General features: G+C 41.0%; 3 protein-coding genes across 3 annotated transcripts; 1 reads left to right on the forward strand and 2 right to left on the reverse strand.

Moving 5' to 3' along the window:
* Window positions 1-350: 350 nt before the first annotated feature.
* On the reverse strand, window positions 351-10,584 carry LOC106086308 (protein DENND6B). Its single transcript, XM_013250931.2, has 2 exons — window positions 9,287-10,584; window positions 351-1,443 (listed from the first exon to the last, which is right to left on the reverse strand). The coding sequence occupies exons 1-2, from the start codon at window positions 10,472-10,474 to the stop codon at window positions 649-651; spliced, it is 1,983 nt and encodes a 660-aa protein (XP_013106385.2). The 5' UTR covers window positions 10,475-10,584; the 3' UTR covers window positions 351-648.
* Window positions 10,585-12,389: 1,805 nt separating this feature from the next.
* Window positions 12,390-15,328, forward strand: LOC106086306 (general vesicular transport factor p115). Its single transcript, XM_013250929.2, has one exon. It carries the CDS (start codon window positions 12,518-12,520, stop codon window positions 15,107-15,109), a length of 2,592 nt encoding a protein of 863 aa, XP_013106383.1. The 5' UTR covers window positions 12,390-12,517; the 3' UTR covers window positions 15,110-15,328.
* A 6,346-nt stretch (window positions 15,329-21,674) lies between these two features.
* On the reverse strand, window positions 21,675-22,920 carry LOC106086297 (small ribosomal subunit protein eS6). Its single transcript, XM_013250917.2, has 3 exons — window positions 22,840-22,920; window positions 22,394-22,598; window positions 21,675-22,323 (listed from the first exon to the last, which is right to left on the reverse strand). The coding sequence occupies exons 1-3, from the start codon at window positions 22,843-22,845 to the stop codon at window positions 21,788-21,790; spliced, it is 747 nt and encodes a 248-aa protein (XP_013106371.1). The 5' UTR covers window positions 22,846-22,920; the 3' UTR covers window positions 21,675-21,787.
* Window positions 22,921-23,855: the final 935 nt, after the last annotated feature.

Consider the following 23,855-nt stretch of genomic DNA (forward strand, 5'->3'; position numbering starts at 1 on the left):
ATATATATATATATATATATATATATATATATATATATATATGTGTGTGTGTGTGTGTGTGTGTGTGTGTGTGTGTGTGTGTGTGTGTGTGTGTGTGTGTGTGTATCCTTGAAATCAGATTGATTTGATTGAAAAATAGCTCCGAATTGGTACTTATAGGGTATGGTTATGGTATATTGTCGGCACCGTCCGACTTTTGTCTTTCCTTACTGGGTTATAATGGCATTCCATATATTACAATCAAAATATTTGATCTGCGAAATTACTGCATTAAAATAAATAATATCATTCCTACTGGATCTAAGAGAAAATAACTCGCTTCTCAATGTTTTTACACATAAATTTGATAATTGTTTATTTCATATTTCTTAAAATATTACCGTTTAGTATTAGTAAATTTTCCAAATATTACCTAGATTACAACTTACATTTAATATTTTCACATTTATCTATTTTTGCAATGACGATCTTATGAATTAAATGTAATAAAAAATCAAATAAAAGGCATGCTATAACATATATTTATATAAATTACAAAAAAAAAAAAAAAAAAATCAAAATACACTAATGCAGATAATGCATAAATGTTAAATAATTTCAATGGAACTATACAATCTAAACTAATAATTCGATCTCTTTGTATATTTATCATATATTGACAACGTTCTTAAGGTCGTTTGGAAGTAAATCCTTCATGCAGTTTATCTGAGCACGGATTTGGTCACGCGTGGCGATTGCTGTGTTGCCATTATTACCGCTCCAGGAACTAGGTTCATTCGTCAGTTTGTCATTGTAGAGATTCAGTTTCTGTTTTAGTTTTAATATCATGTCAATAATTTCAACTTCTTGTTTATCTTGAGCCCATTGCTCTAGATTAGCCTCAGAAAGCGCTTGTAATTGGAGATCTTGAAGAGTTAGCTGCAATTCGCGATGACGCGATTCATACCAACCACGAAAATTGGGTGAATTATAAAAACGTCGATAAAGACCTTTCCAGTCGCCCTTCAAGGGTGATGTTAAATGGGGTCCTGACAATTCTAATGTTGCAAGAAAATCGTCGAGTTTAAATGCATTGGCATTTGGCGCCGACTTAAATGGGCTTATGTCTTTTTGTAACGGCATCAACGATGCCATGTAACGTTCAAGGGGTATCATAAAGCTTTGTGTCAACTCTAAAAGATGCCTTCGAAGCAAAGCTGTTTGTACATGCTCCGGTCTTTTGGTTTTTAGACCGAGTAAGACTTTTTTGATTAGCGATTTGTCCTTCTTTAAAAACGGTTTGTATTTTGTATACAGACCGGGGGCCGAGCCTTCGCTGTTGTTACCATTCAATGACGTATTTCCATTATTCGACTTTAACACATTGCTACTATTTAATGATGTAACTGAACTCGCATTGCGAATATTTTTTATTGATAGATGTTGTTGGCGTTGCATGTTGAGCTTGCGGGAAGAAAAAGATAAAATTTATAATCAATATAAATTGTTTTTATGAAGTGCAAATAAAACACAAATCTATTTTTCGTCAAATAAATAATAATACGAAATTTTTCTGTAATGTTGATAGATGGACCAAAACAATAGAAGTTCAATCGAAAAAGGAAGAAATATTTACATAAATTCAAGCAATTATGTGAGAAATATTCAAACAAATTTAATGATGAATGTTATACAGAATTAATAGAATTGATATTTCTTTGAATATGATTTCTAAAATTAAATAAATGCGGTGACATAGTCAATATACACTTCAGACATGTAGACTTTTATCTCAGCCATAACGTTCTGTTTTACAAAACCAAAGTCTCAATATACATAAAACTACATTTATCCAAAATATCGATTTCATCTTTCAGTATATTAAAGAAAACAACATCATAATTTTAAATACAACTTAACTTTAATCTAGCTTTTACAATGTATAGCTGGTGGCCCTTGTTGCCAACGCTTTTCTTCCAATATTCTTATATTTACTATAAGTTTAATTTCATTAATAAATAATTAAGTCAATATACTTATTCATTGCGTTAATTATTAAAGGTTGTGATCAAGAGAATGTTACTATAAAATGAGACACTGATTATATGAGTTTTGCAGAGGAGAAATTGTAAGTTTTTTTCAGATAGGTCTATAGTCTCATTTGCCTAAAAAAAACTGGCAATTTCTTTTCTTCCAAGCTCCTATGTGGAAAAAATATCCCCTTACATGAGAATATTACTCATGGGCAATAAAAAGCTTGATCAATTAGTTTAGGTTGGGTTGAAATAAGGGTGCGGATAGAAATACGCTCATGCCACTATGGGCATAGGCCTAAGCCAGAAATCGGCCTATTGTGTGCTCTAAATACTAAAAAGTAACCTCGAAAAAGAATGTCTGGATCTATGCCTGCAGGACCGTTGTTGTAGTAGAGTGTTGTGTTCTATCTTTTGTCTGCTTGATTTTGGTGAGTATCCAGATTCAGGAACTCTGCGACTAATACGGGGTGCGTCCAGAGGGATCTGGGTCTAATTCGAGTGGGTTTGGCTGGACGGTAAAACAGGTGGTCCCTGGTCATCCTGCACGTTGAGGCGGCTGCATCTACCGAATCGTAATCGAGCTAGAACTACTCTGGTTTGCCAGGGGAAGGGGGTTGGGCCGGATGCCATGATCGTACAATCGTCCACACATGATATGATCTCTATGTCGTCTGGAGGATAGATTGAGGTTAACAGCCTTAGGGAACTCCTTGTTTCACTCTACGGTGCTTCGACTTCTTATCCCTAAATTCCACAAATGACATATCATCCCTGGCTGGAGGTACGTATTGATGATGTCCTCAATAGTTTGGCATGGCTAACGGTTGGCGTTGAATGCCTTCGATAGGTCTAGTGCCGCGAGAACCGTTCTATCGCATGGTCTGGGCAAATTGAAGCCACGGCAAATGTGTGCGGTAATGACATGCAAAGCGAATGGAAATTCTTCAACGAGTCTGAGGAGGAGTAGTACCTCAAGCGTCTTCTCGGCTACTAGTAGAATGGAGATTGGTCTGTACGACTCCGCCTTGCTCGGGTACTTTCCAGGCTTCAGTAACGGGATCACTCTGCCCATCTTCCAGATATCGTGTACTATAAGAATGTTCAAGGACAGGTTGAGGACAGTTGTAAGGTACCCATATCGTCAACGGCTTGGAGACCACGGATACGACGAATAGCTCTACCCCTGTCCTTGTCACTCTCGGGATGCACAATTAATTGACGGTTGAACAAGCTGGCGCATCTCTTCGGATCAGTCACAGTTACGTCGCCAAAAGTGACTGAGGTCCTGTTATCCCGTCTACCGGTGTTCGAGAGAGACTTAACAGTAGACCATAGTTTACCCAGATCGGTACCTAAGTTACATTGCACCAAGTGTTCCAGTCGCTTATGTTCGTTGACTACCCGGTTTACTTCCAGATTCAGATCGCCGAGTACCATTACCTGCGCCTGGAAATTGAGCCGCACTTGGGGTATTCGACCGGCTGGTATAAATCGAGCGGGTGTTGCGTTAATTGTCTCTCGGAATTTCCTCTGGGCAACTAGCACATTTGAGAGAGTTGTGAATTCACTGAAGTGGCGATTGGTGTACTCTCTGAAGCCGACCCAATCGGCCTTCTTCTGTTTGGTAAACGTCCGGCGCTCTGAGTTAATGAAGTTGGGTTGGCGGTCGATGGTGAGAATTATGGGTAGGTGGTCTGATCCCAAAGAAATGACGGTTTGCCAGGGTACGTCACTCAGTACTATGGTCAGGCAGTCAAAAACATATCTCAGTCCCCCAGGCGTGATTTTCCAGATGACAATACCAAAGTTCCGTCAAATTCCTAAGTGTCGTCTCGGGTTTCTTCCCGGTTTCCTATCGTTGACAGACGATCATTGCTCCACCAATGCCAAGACAGCCTGTTCTGTTGTATACTCTTTACGTTACACTTTTTCTCCATCGCAGTCCATCAAAGTATAAGTAGCTCGTCTACATAGTGTCCAACATCTGCGAGTCTTTTCGGCGACATGTAACACTTGGTTCGTATCCAAGATCACTAAGTACTTAACAAAAAAACGGGGTGCGTCAAATTGGCTCACCTTCGTCTTCCTCGTGAACAGGCAGATTTCAGTCTTCTCTAGCGTAACATTGAGACCCCTAGTTCTAGCCCAGTCGTATGCGTTCATTTGAACCGTAGATTGGAGCGGACGACTTGATATCAGCAGGGGCTTTTGACGATGACACCTAGTTCGAGTCCTAAGGACAAGGTCGAACCTATTTTATGGCATGCCTATAATTTGCCTAGGCCAACGGCCTTTCCCAGAGCTAGCGGACGCGTCCACAGGTTGCTGATAGTGGAATGCTCCATACGGAGTAGCTGCAACGGCAGTCGCGGACAGTCAGCAGTATCGAGCGGAGAGTCTCAGTGAGAGGCCAGACGGTACCGGCTCTTGCACAAATGCTGTGTGCCTATGATGCTCGATATGACAAGGCGAGTTATTTGCACCTTTAAATAACCAATGGCTACCCTGTTCACGCGGCAATCGGTCCTTTGGACCGGAACGAGCTTGCTCATTTACAAGAGCATGACGAGGATCGCCACCTCCACATGCAAATGTGGTAACAACAACAACAATATCAGCATACATCAGCTCTGGGGTCCACCATGGCGGTCGTTGTTTGCCCTTTGGGTTGGCACTAGGGCATATTGACACAAGCGAGTCATTCAGGGCATTTGTGATCCGCTTGACCACTATGTCTATATCCTCCGTAGTTTCCAGTTCCTTTTCTGGTCTACAAGGGATAGAGGTGCAGAATTTGTGCCGAAATTTATCCCAACCCGCCTTTCTTCTGTTTAGCCGAGGCACCAAAAGAAGAACTAATAAAACGATGAACAGAGAAGCTGTGGTCATCCAACACCTCCCAGTCGCATATTTTTCCAATGATATATTCCTATACAAAGGTAATATCTAGTACCACCTGCCTGTTCCTGGTAACAAAGGTCGTTTTATTCCCCTTTATTACAAATCGCCAGATTGCAACTTATAATATATTCGATAAGCAGCTCACACCTTTCGTTGGCATCCGAACTTCCCCATATCTGGTTGTTGTTGTTGTTGTTGTAGCAGTTTATTGTGTACTATCTTTCGTCTGCTTGATTCTGTTGAGTGTCAAGACCCAGGAACTCCGCAACTAAGATGGGGTGCGTCCACAGGGATCTGGGTCTGAGTCGAGTGGGTCTGGCTGGGCAGTTAAACAGGTGACGTGTATCGTGCGGTCCCTGGTTACAGTCGGGACATACATCTTGCACGTCGGCATCAATCCTAGCTCTGTGGGAATTGAGGCGGCTGCATCTGCCGGAACGTAATTGAGCCAGAATCACTCTGGTTTGCCGGGGGAGGTCGATTTCTTCGGGTGCAATGGGTGGCGGTCGTTCTCCAAGGACTACATTCACCCGGTAGCCAGTTAACGCGTCTGCTACCGTGTCTGCATGAATGTTGTTTAGACCCGCTTGATATGCCGCTTGATCTAGAGGTTCTCTCTTGTAGCGCTGGACCTCACGCTCTAGATCATGTAGATCTACCTTAAGGCTTCTGGGCGGTGGGTATCTATCCACAAGATGATGATTTGGATGATTTCTGCTATAACAGCCCAGAAGGTATTGCTTAGACAGCATGTAGTTATGTCTTCGCAATGGTAGGATCTTTGTCTCCTGGTGGAGGTGGTCCACATGAGAACTAAGGAGGCAGCCCGTCGCAGTTCGGAGGGCGGCATTCTGACAGATCTGAATATTATTCCACTGCGTGTCACAAAGCTGACGTGACCACACTGGCGCTGCATAACTTACCACAGACCGGCCAATTGCTTTATACGTGGTCAACAAGGTTTCTTTGTCTGCACCCCAAGTGCTGCCAGCGAGTGACTTGAGGACCTTGTTTCTACTTTTGACTTTATTGCAGATTGCTGTGGCATGTGGGGAGAAAGTGTAGGAGCTGTCAAATGTGACGCCAAGTATTTTGGGACACTTGATGGTCGGAATCAATTCTCCATCGACCATCACAGTCAGCTCAGAATTCACCTCACGCGTATTTGTAGTGAACAGTGTGGCTGAAGATTTGGTGGCGGATATCTTCAGATTTCTTGCAGCGAAATATGAGGCAAGCTCGTTGAGGTAGACGTTCAACCTATCGCAGATGTCATCAATGGGTGGGGGGCCTGATGCCAAGATCGTACAGTCGTCCGCATATGATACGATCTCTATGCCGTCTGGAGGAGGTGGGATGGAGGATAGGTAGAGGTTAAACAGAGCCGGAGATATCACCCCGCCTTGGGGAACTCCCTGTTTCACTCTACGGTGTTTTGACTTCTTATCCCTAAATTCCACAAATGACTGGCGGCCACACAGATAATTCGCGACCCAACGTTTAAGGCCTGGCTGGAGGGACGTGTTGGCGATGTCCTCAAATAATTTGGCATGGCTGACCGTGTCGAATGCCTTCGATAGGTCCAATGCCACGAGGACCGTCCTATCACATGGCCTGGGTTGATTGAAGCCACGGCAAATGTGTGTGGTGATGGCATGCAAAGCTGTTGTTGTGCTGTGCAGTCTCCGAAATCCGTGTTGATGCTCGGCGAATGGAAATTCTCCTCCGAGGCTCGGGAGGAGTAATGCCTCAAGCGTCTTAGCCACTGGTGAGAGAAGGGAGATCGGTCTGTACGACTCCCCCAAACTCGGGTCTTTACCAGGCTTCAGTAAGGACAGTGGTAAGGTACTCAACTCCAGGTAAATCCAGATTCTTCAGCATCGGTGTAGAGATTCCGTCGGGGCCCAACGCCTTGGAAGATTTGGCGCCACGGATGACATTCGTAACTTCGCCCACGGTAAATTGTGATGGCTGTTCATCGGCTCGGAGACCACGAATACGGCGAATGGCTCTCCTCCTTGCCCTGTCTCACTCGGGATGCACGATAAATTGACGGTTGAACAACCTGGCGCATCTCTTCGGATCAGTCACGGTTAACTCGCCAAAAGTGACTGAGGTCCTGTCGTCCCGTCTACCGGGGTTCGAGAGAGACTTAACAGTGGCCCACAATTTGCCTGCACCGGTGCCTAAGTTACATTGCTCCAAGTGTTCCAGCCACAAATTCCGCTTATGTTCGTTGACTACCCTGTTTATTTCCAGATTCAGCTCGCTGATTCTGGGGTTAGCGGGGTCCATAGCACGAATCCCATCACGCTCGTCTGCGAGTACCACTGCTTGCGCCGGGAAATTGGGTCGCACTTGCGGTATTCGACCGGCTGGTATAAAGCGAGCGGCTGCTGCGTTGATGATGTCTCGGAATTTTCTCTCGGCCACAAGCACATCAGAGGGGGGTGGCAGTTCATTGAAGCGGCGATTGGTATACTCTCTGAAGCCAGTCCAATTGGCCTTCTTGTAGTTGATGAACGTTCGGCGCTCAGAGGTTATGAAGTCGGGTGGTCGGTCGATGGTGAGGATTATGGGGAGGTGGTCTGACCCCAAAGAGATGACGGCTTGCCAGGATACGTCACTCAGGAGATCAGGGGATGCGATTGAGATGTCTGGCGAGCTGCTGCACCTCCTCGTAATCCTAGTGGGGGCATCCTCATTCACCGTGCAAAACGTGGAGCTATATATCTGCTCTGCCAAAGCTATGCCACGCTGGTCGTTGCCTAGGGGAGAATGCCATGACGAGTGATGTGCATTGAAATCCCCCAGAACCAGACGACTATGGCCAGATAGCAACCCACTTATGTCGGGGCTGTAGGCCTGGCCATTAATCGGGACACAGCTGCCAACCGGCGGTATATACACGTTGTATATCTCTATCTCGGCAGTACCAGACCTGACTGCTACCCCCATACATTCCATGTATGGGTCACTAGCGTCAAGCGCAGGCGAGATAGGTCTATACTGCACGGAATGGTGTATAACGAAGGCCAATCCCCCACCTCCATTCCTTGAGCGATCCTTACGTAGCACATTGTAGCCGTGACAACTGTGCAAGCTGCAGGTGTTAGTCAGCTTTGTCTCCTGGATCGCTGCGACCGATATGTTCTTCCGACTCATAAAATCTACAATCTCATCAATCTTGCCTCGCAGTCCATTGCAGTTTAACTGCAGGAACGATACATTTCCCGACACTGGCCTAGCAATAGTAGGACTAGGGTGCTGTATTTGCATAAATTGCCGTACGGGAGAGGTCGGGGGGGTCACATAGTCCGACGACGAGGACGCCGAAGGCGACGACGGCGACGCTTGTGACCCACTGCTGGCTATGTTCGCACAGCACCTAGCGACATAGCCAGTATGACTATACTCCCGTAGCGAAGTTAGGCCAGAGCAAGAACGGAAATGTACCCACTCCAAGCACCTGTTACACCTCACCGACACTGACCGATGATGAAGGCGGTTCTGGCAAACGGAACAGAACCAGGGTCCGGGGTTCTTTTCAATCCCGGCACGGAGCAAAAGCATACGGAGAAGGCACTCCGGGATGTGCCTCTCCCATGACGAAAAAAGACGAACACGTGCACTGAGGCGGCAGCCCTTGCCGATGAAGATTCCATCGGGTCAATCCGGTACGTACAACCGGCTGCCATGGGATTGGTGATGTGCATTAGCAACACTTCCTACAAGCGATTTAAGGTTTGAAGGCGGCATCTCTGAATCGTGTGCCATATATAGGGATGCCAGTCAGTGATGAGACTTATTTATATAAAGGTTGGCTACTAAATCTTCAACGCTTAGCGATGGAAGAAGAAAAACATTTAGACTACTCTTTGCGAGAGTATAAACCTAAATCCCTTGAGAAGTTTAAATCCCGGAATTCTTGGTCCTCGAACCATTCCCCACACACCCATGGTAAGAACCACGTTAAATGGTCCACTAACGTAATAAAAAAATATTATAAATAAAAAAAAATCTTGTTAATGTAGACATTTGAAAGGCAAAAACAGAATAGTAAAAAACTTTGCGAACGTTTTATTTTTAGTTTTTTACATAATCTTATATACGGAATTAAGGGAGTTTTGGCTGATTGGCGGATCCTGGTATTATTTTAAGACATCGTTAGATGATAATGTTTGAATAGTGTATTTGTTTAAATTGGCCTAATGTCTTTGTATTGCATGCTTTAAATTAGTTAAGTGCAAATAAGGATTGTCCCCAGCTAAATTAGTGTTTAATTATTCTCTTCCAACGAAAAACTTTCTTTTTTTATTTACACGTTATTTGACGCTAAGTAATTAAAAAATGCAAAATATTTTTCTTACCTGATTATCTACCAAACGCAGCATATGAGGCCAATCTTTTAAAAGTTTTATAAAAAACGGATTTGTGACGCCCAGTATAAGCGGTGGTGGAATTTTTCCACATTCTCGCGTGAACTCCTTGAATTCACTGTCGTGTATGGTGAAGTATGGCCTGGCTTCAGCACAATAAGCTAGTGGTGCAATGAGCTGCACTAACGTCTGAACCATATGTGAGCAGTCTGCTGGGGATGTGCCCACAACTACAAGTGGTTCTGCTGTCAACACAAGTTCCCACAACGTGTACATATGGTCAACAATAAAACTTAGACTATGGAACAATTCCACTTCATTTACAGATGCAATCACCTTCACTGAAACGGGTCGAACCTCCTTTCCCAAGGTTTTATTTTCTGACCCATCATTTTGTTGACCGCATTTTCTACTGCTTGCCCTTGGCACGAGTATTTGATAACATTGTTCAAAAAGAGGCAGGTTAAACGAGCCACCCACTTGAAGTTTGGGCCATTCGTTATTGATTTGATGGCAAGCCCTTATCAAGACATCTTCCCCTTCGTCAAAATATTTCTGAGCCAGGTGCGTCAGCATTTCGTAGAACAAATTAAAATAAGGTAATCTGGTTACGATAATAAAACTTTTTTGGAAGTAGCCTCGAGGCAGATTAGCGTCTCTTCGCTGCCGAAAGTAAACAAACCCCCAATAATGGGATTGATCAGCTTTCAGGGCCGGAGGACAGTCGCTATTGTAACATCGAAACTGTTGAGCTTTAATTATCCGTGACGTATCCGGTGACATCCTTAGACGCATATGAAATTTCGTATCACCCATGCATCCTGAATTCGAGTCGGGAAATGCCATATAACAAATATTGGTTAATTCCTGTTCTGTTGGTATTTCTGCTTTGGGATATATAAACTCTAACGCCTGTCCCAAATTTAGATCGAACGTAACAACGCACATAAATTGAATCCATTGAGTCAAGGTCGACCAGTCACTAGACCTTTTAGCTTTCTCATCATCGTCACTTGGAATTTGGGAGGTTGGCCAGTTGCATGTTATTGTTGCATCCACGTTATCATCTTCTGAAACTTCAGGTGTAATTGAGACGTTTCCTCCTATAGTAGGACCTGCAGTCCTGGAGCCTTGAAAATCTTCACGATTACAAATAATATTATCCTGCTCCCTTTCCATTATTTAAACTTTTTTTGTTTTATTCACACATCCAGGTATCCAAGAAAGAAAACATACCAAACAAAAAAAAAAATAAGTCTCAAATGGAGCTGCCACATTGTGGTGCTGCCCAATCAATGGCAGACTCAAGACTAGTTTTATTTTATCACTATATTTTATCACTAGATACACGCAAATCGTGAAGAAAAATGCAACTCTGCTAACAAATGTCAAAAAATTAACTAGCAAAAGTTTAAAATTTTTAACTTTGTCGACAAAAATACTAATTACGTATGGCAGCAGAAAATTACGATCGCCTTCAAGTGTCAATGTTGAAGTTTTTTTTTTCTTTTTCCGCTTTGCTTTTGTGGGATTTGTGTGCAGACCATCATTTTTGCAACTCAACCAAGTCGAATTTAATAAGTTGTTCTCAAGCGAGCAGCTGTTAACAGCCGACCTGGTTTGACAGTAAAGATGTCAGATTTTTTTTGCATTCCCTTTGTTGTTATTTTCTTTCTTGCATCTGTCCATGGTTTTAGAACCAGACCGTTATTGGCTTTATAAACCAAACCGTTATTAATTATTTGCCAGCGAAATTTGACAATAATCACTTGTTTCTATTTTCATACTAAAATACGTTCTAAAATAAAAAAGAAAAAACGAACCATTGAAACCACGGTTACCAGATTTTTTTTTGAGAGAGATCTCCAAATTTGTAAACACATTTCCCCAAAAAATCGCCTGTTAAAATATTTTTCCCCAAGTAAAATCCCCTTTTAGAAAAGATTTACTGATTCAAGTTTTTTATAAAAAATTATCTTTTATGCCCACAACCAAAGGATTGCTGCATTTCAATTTTTTCATTGTATGTTGTAAAAAAAACTCTGCGTGCAAAACTTCAGCCAAATCTGGCATTAGGGGTTCAAAATGTGAAATATACTATACTATAGGGGACAGTAGTATTTGTCACATTTATTGGGAGTTGTAAAAAAATAATACAAGCAAACTTTTAGCCTAATCGTATAGTAATTGCGTCTTTCAGGGGCTCAGAAGTCAAGTCGAAAGATCATTTTATATGGAAGCTATGTCAATATCCCGGCGAAAACATATAATAAAAATTATAGCGGTGTTATTCCCTCCTAGAGCTGGAAATTTCCCCTAATCTGACAACACTGACTGAAACCAACAAAACAAACAAAAATGATGGGGACAATGTTGGCACTAAAATTTTTTTTGCCATTTTCCTCACTATAAACAGAGTACTACTCTTTCGCAGACGTTTTTTTATTTGGAGTTTGAGCGTGTGTCAATTGAGCGTGTCTCATATGGTGAGATGTAAAAATGACGTAGGGGGTTGTTCTTTTCACTGGTGAGAAAAGAAAAATCCATTTTGCTGTGCCAATCGACCATTTTTCTAAAACTGACAAATTTTGACGTTTGTCAAAAATCAAAAGTAAACAAGATGTGCGCGCCACATAATAATGCAGGAAAAAGGCAGAAAAAAAATATTTGCGCGATGAATATTTTTCAAAAATATTTTCCATTACTGCTAGAAGTTATATTGAAAATGCCAACGTTGCAATATGGAGATATTTTAGGCCTTGCTTTGCTTTTAGGTCATTTTGAAGCGAGTAAAACAAGTAATGTTATTTTAAATGCAAATTTGCTTCTATTTTTTTTTCTGTTGTTTTCGCGAAGTGCACTATCTGTCAACGAGTTTTGGTTGTATGTGTGCGTTATAGTTAAGAACAATAACACACACAAACAACAGAGAATGGCGCGAACATCAGCTATCGATACAACTCTGGAATTGGACAATTCCATCAGCTGGGCAAGTGAGCTAACCTTTAACGAACCCTGATAACCAGGCGTTCATTCCGAGTTGAATAGAATACCCTGCTAAAAAGTCGATTAATCGATTAGTCGAAAGTCGACTTTGGGATCCCTAGTGTAATCGATGCGTGTCAGAATTTGGATTAGGAATTGGGTTGGTAGAGGCAATATAGGAAAAAAGTATTTCATGTAAACGAAAATTTAGATAGTGAATAAGTTCCCGAGGATCTAATGGATTTCTTGAAAAGTGGATTCAAAACTGTTCTCGGCGCTACCGAACCGGGTCAACCGCCTAGCGCTGCGGAAACAGTTGAGAAATTAGTGGACAGAGCAGCATCATCAACCTTATTGGAGGATCGTCGAGATGCATGCCGTGCTTTGAAGGCTCTATCCAGAAAATATCGCATTGAAGTAGGTGCCCAGGGTATGCCAGCATTGATTCAAGTTCTGCAGAATGATTGCCAAGACTGTGAAATAATATCATATGCTCTGGACACTTTGTGCAATATAGTAGCTAGCGAAGAGTTCGAAGAAGAAGCCGACAATCCCACGGTGTCTGTAAATGTTGGAGAGCAATTTACTGAAATGTTTATAAAGAGCCCAGATAATGTGTCTTGTGTGATGGGATACTTGGAAGAGTATGACTTTCGGGTACGCAGGGCGGCGATACAATTGCTCACAACTTTGATACAAAATAAAACGCGGGATCTACAAGAACTGGTGTTGGTGAGTCCAATGGGCGTATCCAAACTCATGGACCTTCTTTCCGATAGTCGTGAGGTAATACGAAACGACGCATTGCTACTTCTGATTCAAATGACTAAGGGTAACTCGAACATCCAAAAAATTGTTGCCTTCGAAAATGCATTCGATAAAATTTTCGATGTAATAAGAGATGAAGGTTGTGCCGACGGAGGTATTGTCGTTGAAGATTGCTTAATATTGTTGTTAAATTTGCTGAAAAACAATTCCAGCAACCAACAATTTTTCAAAGAGGGTTCCTACATCCAGCGCTTGGCCCCAATGTTTGAATTATCCAACAAAGAGAGTGGAGAGATGGGTTGGGCCCCACAGAAAATGTCAAATGTTCATTGTATGTTGCAAGTGATAAGGTCGCTAGTAACACCTAGCAATCAGCAGCAGGTTGTATCTTCATGCCAAAAAGCCATGAGACAATCTAAGCTTTTGGAAGCATTATGTGAGATACTTATGGGTAGCGGAGTTCCAGCTGACATTCTTACTGAAACTATAAATGCTGTAGCTGAAGTGGCGAGAGGCGATCCAGATAATCAGGAGCAATTAAGCAAAGTTATGGCTCCCAGTACACCACCACGACCAGTTATTGTAGTACTTTTAATGTCGATGATCAATGAGAAACAATTGTTGGCATTGCGTTGCTCCGTTTTGTATTCGTTTCAATGCTATTTATTCCGCAATCCAGCGTGTCAACAAGCTGTAGTTTCGACGTTATTGCCATCATCGGCAACCGATGTCTCAAGTCTTTCCACTGGACAACTATTGTGTAATGGTCTTTTCTCGACAGATTCAATGGCAAATTGGTTTTCGGCTGTGGCTCTTATGCACACTTTAGTCGATAACACAGCACAAAAAGAGGAGCTTTTGAGGGTATTGTTGGCAACATCTGCCGGCGCCCATAAACCCGTAACATTGCTAGAACAATGTACCAATCTGTTGCAACAAGAATCATATAAACTTCAAAGCAAAGTTGGACTTTTAATGTTATTGAGCATGTGGGTAGCCCATTGTCCCACTGCAGTAAAAACTCTCCTCCAAACTCAAGGCACTATGGCTTATTTGACTGCGCAAATCAGCGGCAATGAGCATGATGAAAACGAATATCTAGTCCAGGGATTGTGTGCCTTTCTGATGGGTCTCTGCATACAATTCAATGATAACTCTTTAACTGGACAGAAACGCGATGACATTTGTCAGTTGATCATCAAACGCATAGGTCAAGAACATTTTTGCAATAAACTCAATGAAGTGTCAAGGCATGAGGCTTACAGCAGAGCCTGCAAACAACCTCAAATTAGAGCCAAGTCCGCCATGGAATTACTCTTAGATTACGAATACTGCAAACTTTTTAAGGGACTTGAAGCTTTGGTGGTAAAAATGGTAACCGGATTTGACGTTAATGGGATTGAATTAACGGAACTCACACTTAGTTCGGAAGCATCGGCATTGGTTGCCCAGTATAAGGGTATTATACGAGGTTTGGATAATCAGATCACAACTCTCCAAGAGACCGTAAAACAACTCGAAGCGAAGAAATCTGCACAAGAACAAAAACTAAATGAGGTTCAAAACCTGAATCATCAACTCACTGATCAGAATACACTGCTAAAGGCTCAGTTGTCGGCTCGAAAAAATAACGACTCTTTATCAACCAATTCATCAACTCCTCATAATGACAATAATTCCCCTCCAAATAATGTTACACTCGAAGCCTTAAATGCAGCCCAATTTCAAACAAACCTTTATTATACGGAAAACTTGCGCCTACAACAGGAGCTCGATAATTTGCGAAAACGTTTACAGGATGCAACAGATATGGCGAACATGGCCAATGAAAACTATCAAAAATTGCAAAAAGACCAAGAGGACTTGCTGGAGCTACTAACGGACCAGGAAAATAAAATACAGCGTTATGCGGAGCAAATGCGGTCAGCAGGTCTGCCCGTTGAAGACGATGTCGATTTGGAAGATAGCAACAGTGATGAGAATATTAATTCCAATCATTCCAGTTCAAATGCGAATTCTTTGACTGACACAAGTCCGCAACATGTAACAAAAAATATATGAACAATGCGAAAACCATGCCTTTAAGGAAAGTTTATGATAGAAAAAATTTAGATATATTTCAGGAAGCGATATAGTAGAGTTCCCACTTCCTACGTCGTTTAAGTAATGCATCCGAAACCAAGAAGAAATAACAAAATAGTTAAGCAATGTTAAATGTTCTTGTCGTAATAATAAAAATATATGAAAAACAATAAAATGGAAAAATATTCCAATGTAGAATGGGTTATATTTTTTCTGTTAAGCAAGTTCAAGGCTTTTTCATTACTGCGATGGCTATGCTGCACAATAAAAAAGACCATATGCTCTTTTCAATAAGACTACTGATAACTAAAATTAAGTCATTAATTTTAGTTATCAGAAGTGAATAAAGAGAAACAAGAGTAGACTATGTAGTCCGGCTGGAACTTTGAGCTTCGATTTGTGTGGTGTTCATCGTCATCACAAGAAGCTCAGTTGGGAGCCACCGGGCTTATTTACATTGTGTTTACGAACAATAACGTTAAACCAAAAAAAAAAAAATAAAAAAAAAAAAAAAAAAATATATATATATATATATGTATATCTTTTGTGATAAAGGCATAGACACTCCGAAATGCCTGTTACATTTAATTGTAAAGCACATTACAACTAAAGCTTTAATTTTTTGAAAGGAATGGAAGGGGGAAGAAGACGTTGGTGAAAGGCCTACAAATTTTGGTTAATGTAACGATAACGCCCGTTACGCCAGTTTTGATGGCCATTACACTTTCTTTACTGATGGCTCGTTAAAGGGAATACAATTGCACGAAAATCATATAGAGTGAAGCTTTTAAATATTTTTGATCAGAAGACACATTCCTATACTTCTGTAACTATTAATAACCCTTTACAATGAAATTGCCTGTATGATACTAAAGTCCCTCCCTGGAGCTTTAGTTTCATATATAATTTACAAAAGAAAAGCTAAACACCGGTCAAGGGTCGCAAAACATGTAAGCCATTAGGAGACAAAGAGGGTTTAGATTTAGATTTATTTGTTTGTTTTCACATATGTACATGATCTATAAATACAGTATGTGATATACAATGGGACGCGTGGACAACCTCATTCACTATCAGCTTCATTCAGAGAACTTAGGTCCTTTGTGTCGCCCCCGAAAAAGATTAAAAAAGCGCAGAAGAACACTGATAAAATTTACGTCGTACAATTCCAGACATTAAAATGAAGAAGATTAGGAGCGAACATGCATGACAAAATGGCCAGGCAGTTTGGAGAATTTCCCTCCAATATGCCATTTAAAACTATAGTAGTCAAGAATGGCGAAAGGTCTATTGCGTGAAGATAATTTAGACAGGAGAATAGGTGTTTGTGCAGCTTTAATCCTGTACCTACTCTCGCAGTTTCAGGGCGGTCCCACAATAGGTGCTCAATCGTCTATGACTCCTCATCTACACAAATCAAGCTTAAGTCCGCCATGAGTCCAGCGCCAGTTCGGAGTCCTGACATCGCAATGGCTTTTATGGACTTACAGTAGTGAGAACGTCAGCCCCATCACATCTGGAGAGGTCCCCTGAACATACCAAGTTACCTAGTATTGGTGAATAGTACCAACCTGATCTTTCGGTGGTTAACGTCAAGCCCGTTGGCCAATTTTGGAAGCATACTGTACGCACTCTGAACGGCGACACACCATGATGACAACGTCATCCTTGCAGTCACAAACTTTAGTGATAGTGATTGTGCTCTAATCACAATCTTCCTATTTGTACCATTTGTAAGTATACGTTAATTATCCCGCCCGTCAACATCAGCATTCACTTGGTGGCTGTCTTGGTGGTTTTGTGGGTAAAGCCCCTGGAGCTACATAGTTTGAATTTTGATCATTTTGAATTTGTTTTTTTTTTGCTTGACACTCAAAAATTTATAAACTTCTTTTTTCTTGTTCTGATTGGTCGAAGCAAATTTGCCGACAATTTTAAATGTCGGGGCTAAGGCGTATTTTATTTATTTTTATTTATTTATTTCATTTCATGCAATGCGAAGCCATCAGGCCTATAAATAATCAATCACACTATGCATAAGACGTACTTTTTCAAACAAGTTAAAAAACTACTCAATTAAAAATAAAAAACTTAAAAACTTAGAAAATGGAAAAAATTTTTAACCCATTTCACACTTACTGAATCTAGATAAAACTAAATAACAAATAAAAAACAAATTTTTAAAAATTATAAGCAGTAACTGATTAAAAAAAATATACTCAAAAATTTATAATAAACTAGCTGACCCGGGCCCGCTCCGCTGCGCCTGCTTTTACTTTATATGGAACAAAATTATCCTTTCAATATTTATTTTCGACAATTTAAGGTCTTTTAGTGAAATACCATGCTAACTTGACTAACAGTTTAACAATATAAGTGCCTTTATCTGAATCCCATATGATCTTTGTTGGTCTACGAATTTAAGTTTAGATGTAAGGTGTACTCCATTCTTAAAATACTTCATTTCAGCCCAATATTCTCATGATGTCTGGTTTAGTGGTGTTTTCGGGGGAGAGGTGGTTCCCCAGATTCTTGGCCCTGAAAAAATATCAGCATCGAGCTCTTCTCTCAAATATCATTTATTTAAACATATTGCCATTGGCTTAAGAGGAGTTTACAGGATGAGGCGTCCCCCAAACACATGGCCCCCAAAATAGGTAGGTTATCAAATTCGTTTTCTAATTTCAAATACCATTCATTTGAACCACATATTGGCATGGTCGAAAAATTTTTTCCCTTTGGGGGTGTTTTTGTTTAAATACATGGTCCTACATTTGGATATCAAATTCGTATTCTACTCCCAAATACCTTTATTTGAGCCCCATATTGCGATGTTCACTAAAAAAATGATGTTTGCGGGGTATTTTAGGAAAGGGGTAGACCCCCAGAAAATTGGTCCCGGAAATTGGTATCAATTCTTGCTCTACCCCCCAATACCTTTCATTTAAGCTCCACATTGACATGGTCGGTAAATATGCCCGATTTAGTGGATTCGTGTTCTACTCTAACGCGCAATAGTCAGAAAATACTTACTATTTGGGTGGTTTTGTGGGGGTGGCGTGGCCCCGTAGACACTTTCCTGAATATTGATATCAAATTCGTGCTTTACTCCCAAAGAACTTTCATTTGAGCCCCATATTGCTATGGTCGTAAATTTGTCCCCTTTGGGGATGTTTTTGGTTAGAGGCGGCCTCCCTAACACTTGGTCCCATATATGGATATCAGATTCGTATTCTACACTCAAGTACCTTTTATTTAAGCCCCATATTCCCATGGTCAGTAAATAAGTCCAGTTTGGGGGTGTTTTGGGGAAGCGGTAGACCACCAGAAACGTGGTCCCACATTTGGATATCAGATTCGTATTCTACCCGTAAATACCTTTCATTTGAGTCCCATATTGCCATGGTCGGTAAATATGTCCGAGTTAGGGGTGTTTTGGGGCTTGGGTGGTCCCCCTAGCACTTGGTTTCTTATCCTAAATATCTTCATTTGAGTCCCATATTGTCCGGATTGGTTTAAATATATGTTTGATAGGTTTTAGGGTGGGGCCCTCCCACTCCCCTAGGTACCCCATCCGAAATTTGGATACCAAATTTTTATTTTTAGGGTACTATAGGAGAGCACACAAAATTTCGCTTAAATCGCATTAATTAACAAATTGTTGTTATTTTAATAGCTACTTCACTTGGTTGACCGATCGGTGTTTACTGCCACTCATGAAAACTCAATTTATTATTTTCAACTGTGTTAGAGTGTGCATCACTGCTATAGGGTTATGTGTTTAACCAACAACGCGTACGACTTGAGCTGGGGCCAATTTACCGTAAACGTGATCGACTACGTTTTCGAAACTACGGCACCGGTTTAGCCAAGCTGTGGTCTACTGTTAAGTCACTCTGGAACACCAGTAAGGTCCTAAATTCCATGGCAGCCGGTTGTACGTACTGGATTGACTCCATTAAATCCTTCATGTGCAAAGGCTGCCGCCTCAGTGTGCAACACAATGCTACAACAACAACAACAACCAGTAAAGGTCCTGTCATTTCAGGACTTCAGTCACTTTTGGCGACGTAACTGTGGATGATCCAAAGAGATGTGCCAGCTTATTCAACCGTCAATTTATCAGGATCTACCTGGAATTGTGTTTCTTACAACTGTGCTCAACCTGTCTTGGAACACTCTTATAGTACTACCCGATGTCTGGAAAATGGGTAGAGTGATCCCGCGTCTGAAGCCTGGAAAGGACCCGAGTAAGGGGGAGTCGTCACACCGAACTCTCTTCTCTTACCAGTAGACAAACGCTTGAGGGACTGCACTTCCCGAGCTGGGTTGCGAATTATCTTGGTGGTCGCCAGCCATTTATTGAATTTAGGGATAAGAAGTCGAATCACCGTAAAGTAAAAGAGGGAGTTCCCCAAGGTGGGGTGATATCTCCGGCACTGTTTAACTTTCACCTATACTCCATTCCACCCCCTCCAGACGACTTGGAGAACGTACCATAGGCGGACGATTCTACGATCATGGCATCAGACCCCCAAACATTGATGACATCTGCGTAGGTTAAACCTCAAATTTCTTGCAGCGAAATATTGCCGATTATTTGAAAATATGTGTCACCAAATCTTCAGCCAGGGTTTTCACTATAAATACAAATGAGGTGAATAATGAGGTCCTCAAGTCACTTGCCGGCAGGAATTGGGCTGCTGACAAAGAAACCTTGTTGACCACGTACAAAGCAATTGGTCAGTCTGCGGTAAGTTATGCAACGTCAATATGGTTTCTCTGTGGCACCCTGTTGAATAATATTCAGATCTATCATAATGCCGCTCTACGAACTGCGGCGGTCTGTCTCCACAGTTCTCACGTGGACCACCTCCATCAGGAGACAAAGATCCTACATGTGGGAAGATACTATATACTGTCCAAGCAATGACTTCTGGACTGTTATCGCAGGGACTATCTAAATCATAATCTTGTGCATAGGTATCCACCGCCCAGAAGCCTTATGTTGAATCTACATGATCTAGAGCGTGAGGATCAGCGCTCAAGAGAGAACCTCTAGATCAAGCGGGTTTAGACAACATTCATGCAGACACGGTAGCAGATGTGATGAATAGCTACCGGGTTAATATGATTCTTGGAGAACGGCCCTGTCCTATTGCATCTTAAAAAATTTACCCCCCAGAGGATCAAGTTCCTGGATCTGGATATTCAACAGAAGTTTCAGTTTTTTCAGCATTGAAAAAAAATATAATTCAAAAACGAAAAATTTTGAACGATTTTTATGTGTAGAAAAGAAACAATACAATTATTCGTATATCGTCGCTATGGAATCTTTAAAACAAATGAAGCAAACATCAGCAGCAAAATCCACTTTTTAGCAACTGAAACGGGCAACTTCAGCTGAAATTATTTTGTGAACTGACAACGTAATTTAACGTTGCCAACCATATCGACTCAAGATCATTCAAGTCAAGTCAAGGATTACTCCCCGTTCAAATTCTATTACTGATAACACTTTTCCCCTTAAAACAGATTGTATTCATTATTTTAACAAATTTTTAAAAACTTCCTTGTGATTGGTTAAAGACTTCTTTGGTTTTGTAAAAGAAATTGGCTGAACGGCATTTCACGGGAAAGTTCGTAAAAAATCTTATTTTTTCTATTTCAATTTTCTACTCGTTCATACCTTTAATTTGATACCCATATTGCCTAGGTCTAAGAGAGTTCCAAATTCTCAAGAACCCATAGGTCTTTCCCGTTACATTTGTTTGAATATTCTTAATGTACTAATCAATACCTTTCATTTGATACCCCTATTGCCTAGGTTGGACTACTTCCATCCAAGTGCGGCTTTTGGCCCCTATGGGGGTCCACGGGCCCGAGCCCCAAAAACGGACTTCATATTCGGCTTCCTAGGGTCATAATTAGGGTGTAAGAAAAAAAATTTGGGTTTTTTGCCAGCTACCCCGTAAAATACAGTTTTGCTAAGAAATCTTATAATGAAGACATGAAATTTCGACACTTCGTTCGCGTGATAATAACAAGTTGTTACAATGGTTGATCGGGAATGTGAGTCCTAGACGGACCAGAATATTCTTTTAGAAATGCTACATTTCTTAATATGGTGTTTTCAACATCACAGAAGTTCCCTTCTCTCTTAAGCCCGGTACTAAGAAATTGTTGCTGCAGTATTAGACGAAGCAGTTGCAATCCTTGGTCAGATATTATCCAGGATAAATCCCTGTATGTAATCCTGACTGCAGTTCATGCTCCACAGTGAAAATATTTTTTTATGGATTAAATTAGTTTATATTGAAAAGAGTGTGCGGAAATTAATCCGCCCCATACCACTTTGGTATTTTAGGATTACTTTTTTGTATAATTCTTCTTAGTTTTAGCGACCTTTTTGATCTCATAATTTTTTATGATTTTCATTCAGCGATTCATCCATCATTAAGATTTTCGTAGTGTTTATTTTGGTTTAAACTTGATTTCAACTCGACTTCCTTCCATTTTTGCTTTAATTAAAACATACATTGCGTTTTCTTAAAAAACCAAGTTTTTACATATTTTATTTTTTTCACGGTTTTTCCCTTTTCGCAAACTCCACGAAATGAATAATAGTTATCCTTATGTTAAAAAACAATGTTTTGTTTACTTTTTGTCGCTGGAGATGGAACTCTTTGATTCGCGCATGGAGGCAGATCGACGTCTTCTGGCTTCTTCACGTTTGGCTTTGCTTTCCTTCTTTCTTTGGGCCAACAATTTGGCGTAATCGGCGGCGGCTTCCTTGGAGGAAGTTTGACGCTTCTTCTTCAAGGCAACACGTCTGCGCTTCCTTTGCAAAACAACGGGAGTGATAAGGCGTTGGATTTTAGGGGCCTTGGAAGTTTCTTTCTTGTTGTCCTTGGCAGGCAAAGGACGACGAACAACAAAACGACGAACATCGTCTTCCTTGGACAGTTGGTACAATTTGCGGATTTTGCTGGCTCTCTTGGGACCCAAGCGACGGGGAATGGTAGTGTCGGTAAGACCGGCAATATCCTTTTCACCCTTCTTGACGATGACCAAAGCCAAGACAGACATGTTGGCATCAACGATGCAGCCACGGACTGATTTACGTTTACGTTCACCAGTGCGGCGAGGGCGGTAGCAAGAGTGTCCCTTCTTCAGCAACAAACGAACACGGCCTAGAAGAAATAGATTACATTGAAACAAGTTAGTAAATAAACACCTTATGAAGTATTACAAAAATCTTACCATGACTCAAGACGCCCTGTTTCATGGGGAAACCTTGTTTGTCGTTACCACCGGCAATGCGGAGCATGTAACCTTTCCATTCATCGCCGAGGATATCGGCATCAACAACTTGACCCATACGTTTCTCATAGAACACACGCAATTTGTGTTCATCGACGACTTCGAACAGTTTTTGGCATCCCGTAGCGGGAAAAGAAACGTTGAGCTAAAACAACGAAGAGAAAAAAAAACAAGATCAGAAGTACACAAAAATAGCAAGCCCCATATATACACATCATCCAAGTAAGGTTAGCAAAATATTAATCAATGTTTATTTTCTCAATCGCACGGTTAATACACACAATTTATTGAAAAAATTATTGCCGAGTGCATAATTAAGCATGATGGATGTGTATTTTACAAATTTAGCATGGATTTTCACTAAATTTATCGAAAAATGTACACACCTTCATTTTTTAATGTCTGATTTGGAGGAACACCAAACTGAAAGGAGTAGGCAAGATGTCAAAAAAGACAGATGACAGATGTCGCTGGGCCGATTTTACATTATGGCAAGATTTTGTGATAAAGGCCGAAGTTACATCAGAGTTGTCTTCACACAATGTCGAACGTTAATTTAAAAGCTCGATAATTCTTTTGAAATGTATTTTTCAAATCCTTAAATTGGAAAATTGTATATACATGTGGCACTCAAATTTTATTGTTTGTTTGGTTCGATCGCAGGGAATTAAATATGCGAAAGCTAAATTTCACAAAAATTGCACGATTCTAAAGGCTTGGTTATGCTCTCGTAAACATACCGTAAAATCGTGTCAGTTGTTTTGTTTTGCCTTATGAATACTCATTCAAACGATTACCGAACGTCTGCCGACCGTAACTGGAAAGTAGAATTCAGTAAAAACAAAATTTTACGTTCCGTTTTCGTGCCAGCTAACAAAATTTGAAGTTTGAACAAATTTCAAAACCAAAATCTGCATTTAGAAAACTAATTGTCCTATTCTATGATTTCTATATATAATTTTTTACAATTTATTCTTAATGGTTTAGGTTTAGGTCGGAGCCCAGAATAAATATAAAACCGCCCGGCAGTCGCACCGACAAACCAATGTTGTGTGACTCTTAGTAAACCCCCACTTCATTCCCCGACTCCAACTTAGAGCCACCTGCGAAGATCGTCCGAATACGGGAGTTTAGAAAACTGCAACTTATATTTGCCTTATGCGATCATTTTCACGGCATCCCCGACTCCAACTTAGAGCCACCTGCGAAGATCGTCCGAATACGGAAGTTTAGAAAACTGCAACTTATATTTGCCTTATGCGATCATTTTCACGGCATCCCTATTGAGAAATGCAACAGGATTTGGTGTATCACTAGTTTCCAGGATATCGGCGATAAACCAACTCCCTGAAGAGTTCCTCTTTTCACAGTTCTTAACACACTATCCCCGAAGTTCGCGTTG

Source organism: Stomoxys calcitrans, chromosome 4 (genome assembly GCF_963082655.1).
Source record: "Stomoxys calcitrans chromosome 4, idStoCalc2.1, whole genome shotgun sequence".
NCBI lineage: Eukaryota > Metazoa > Arthropoda > Insecta > Diptera > Muscidae > Stomoxys > Stomoxys calcitrans.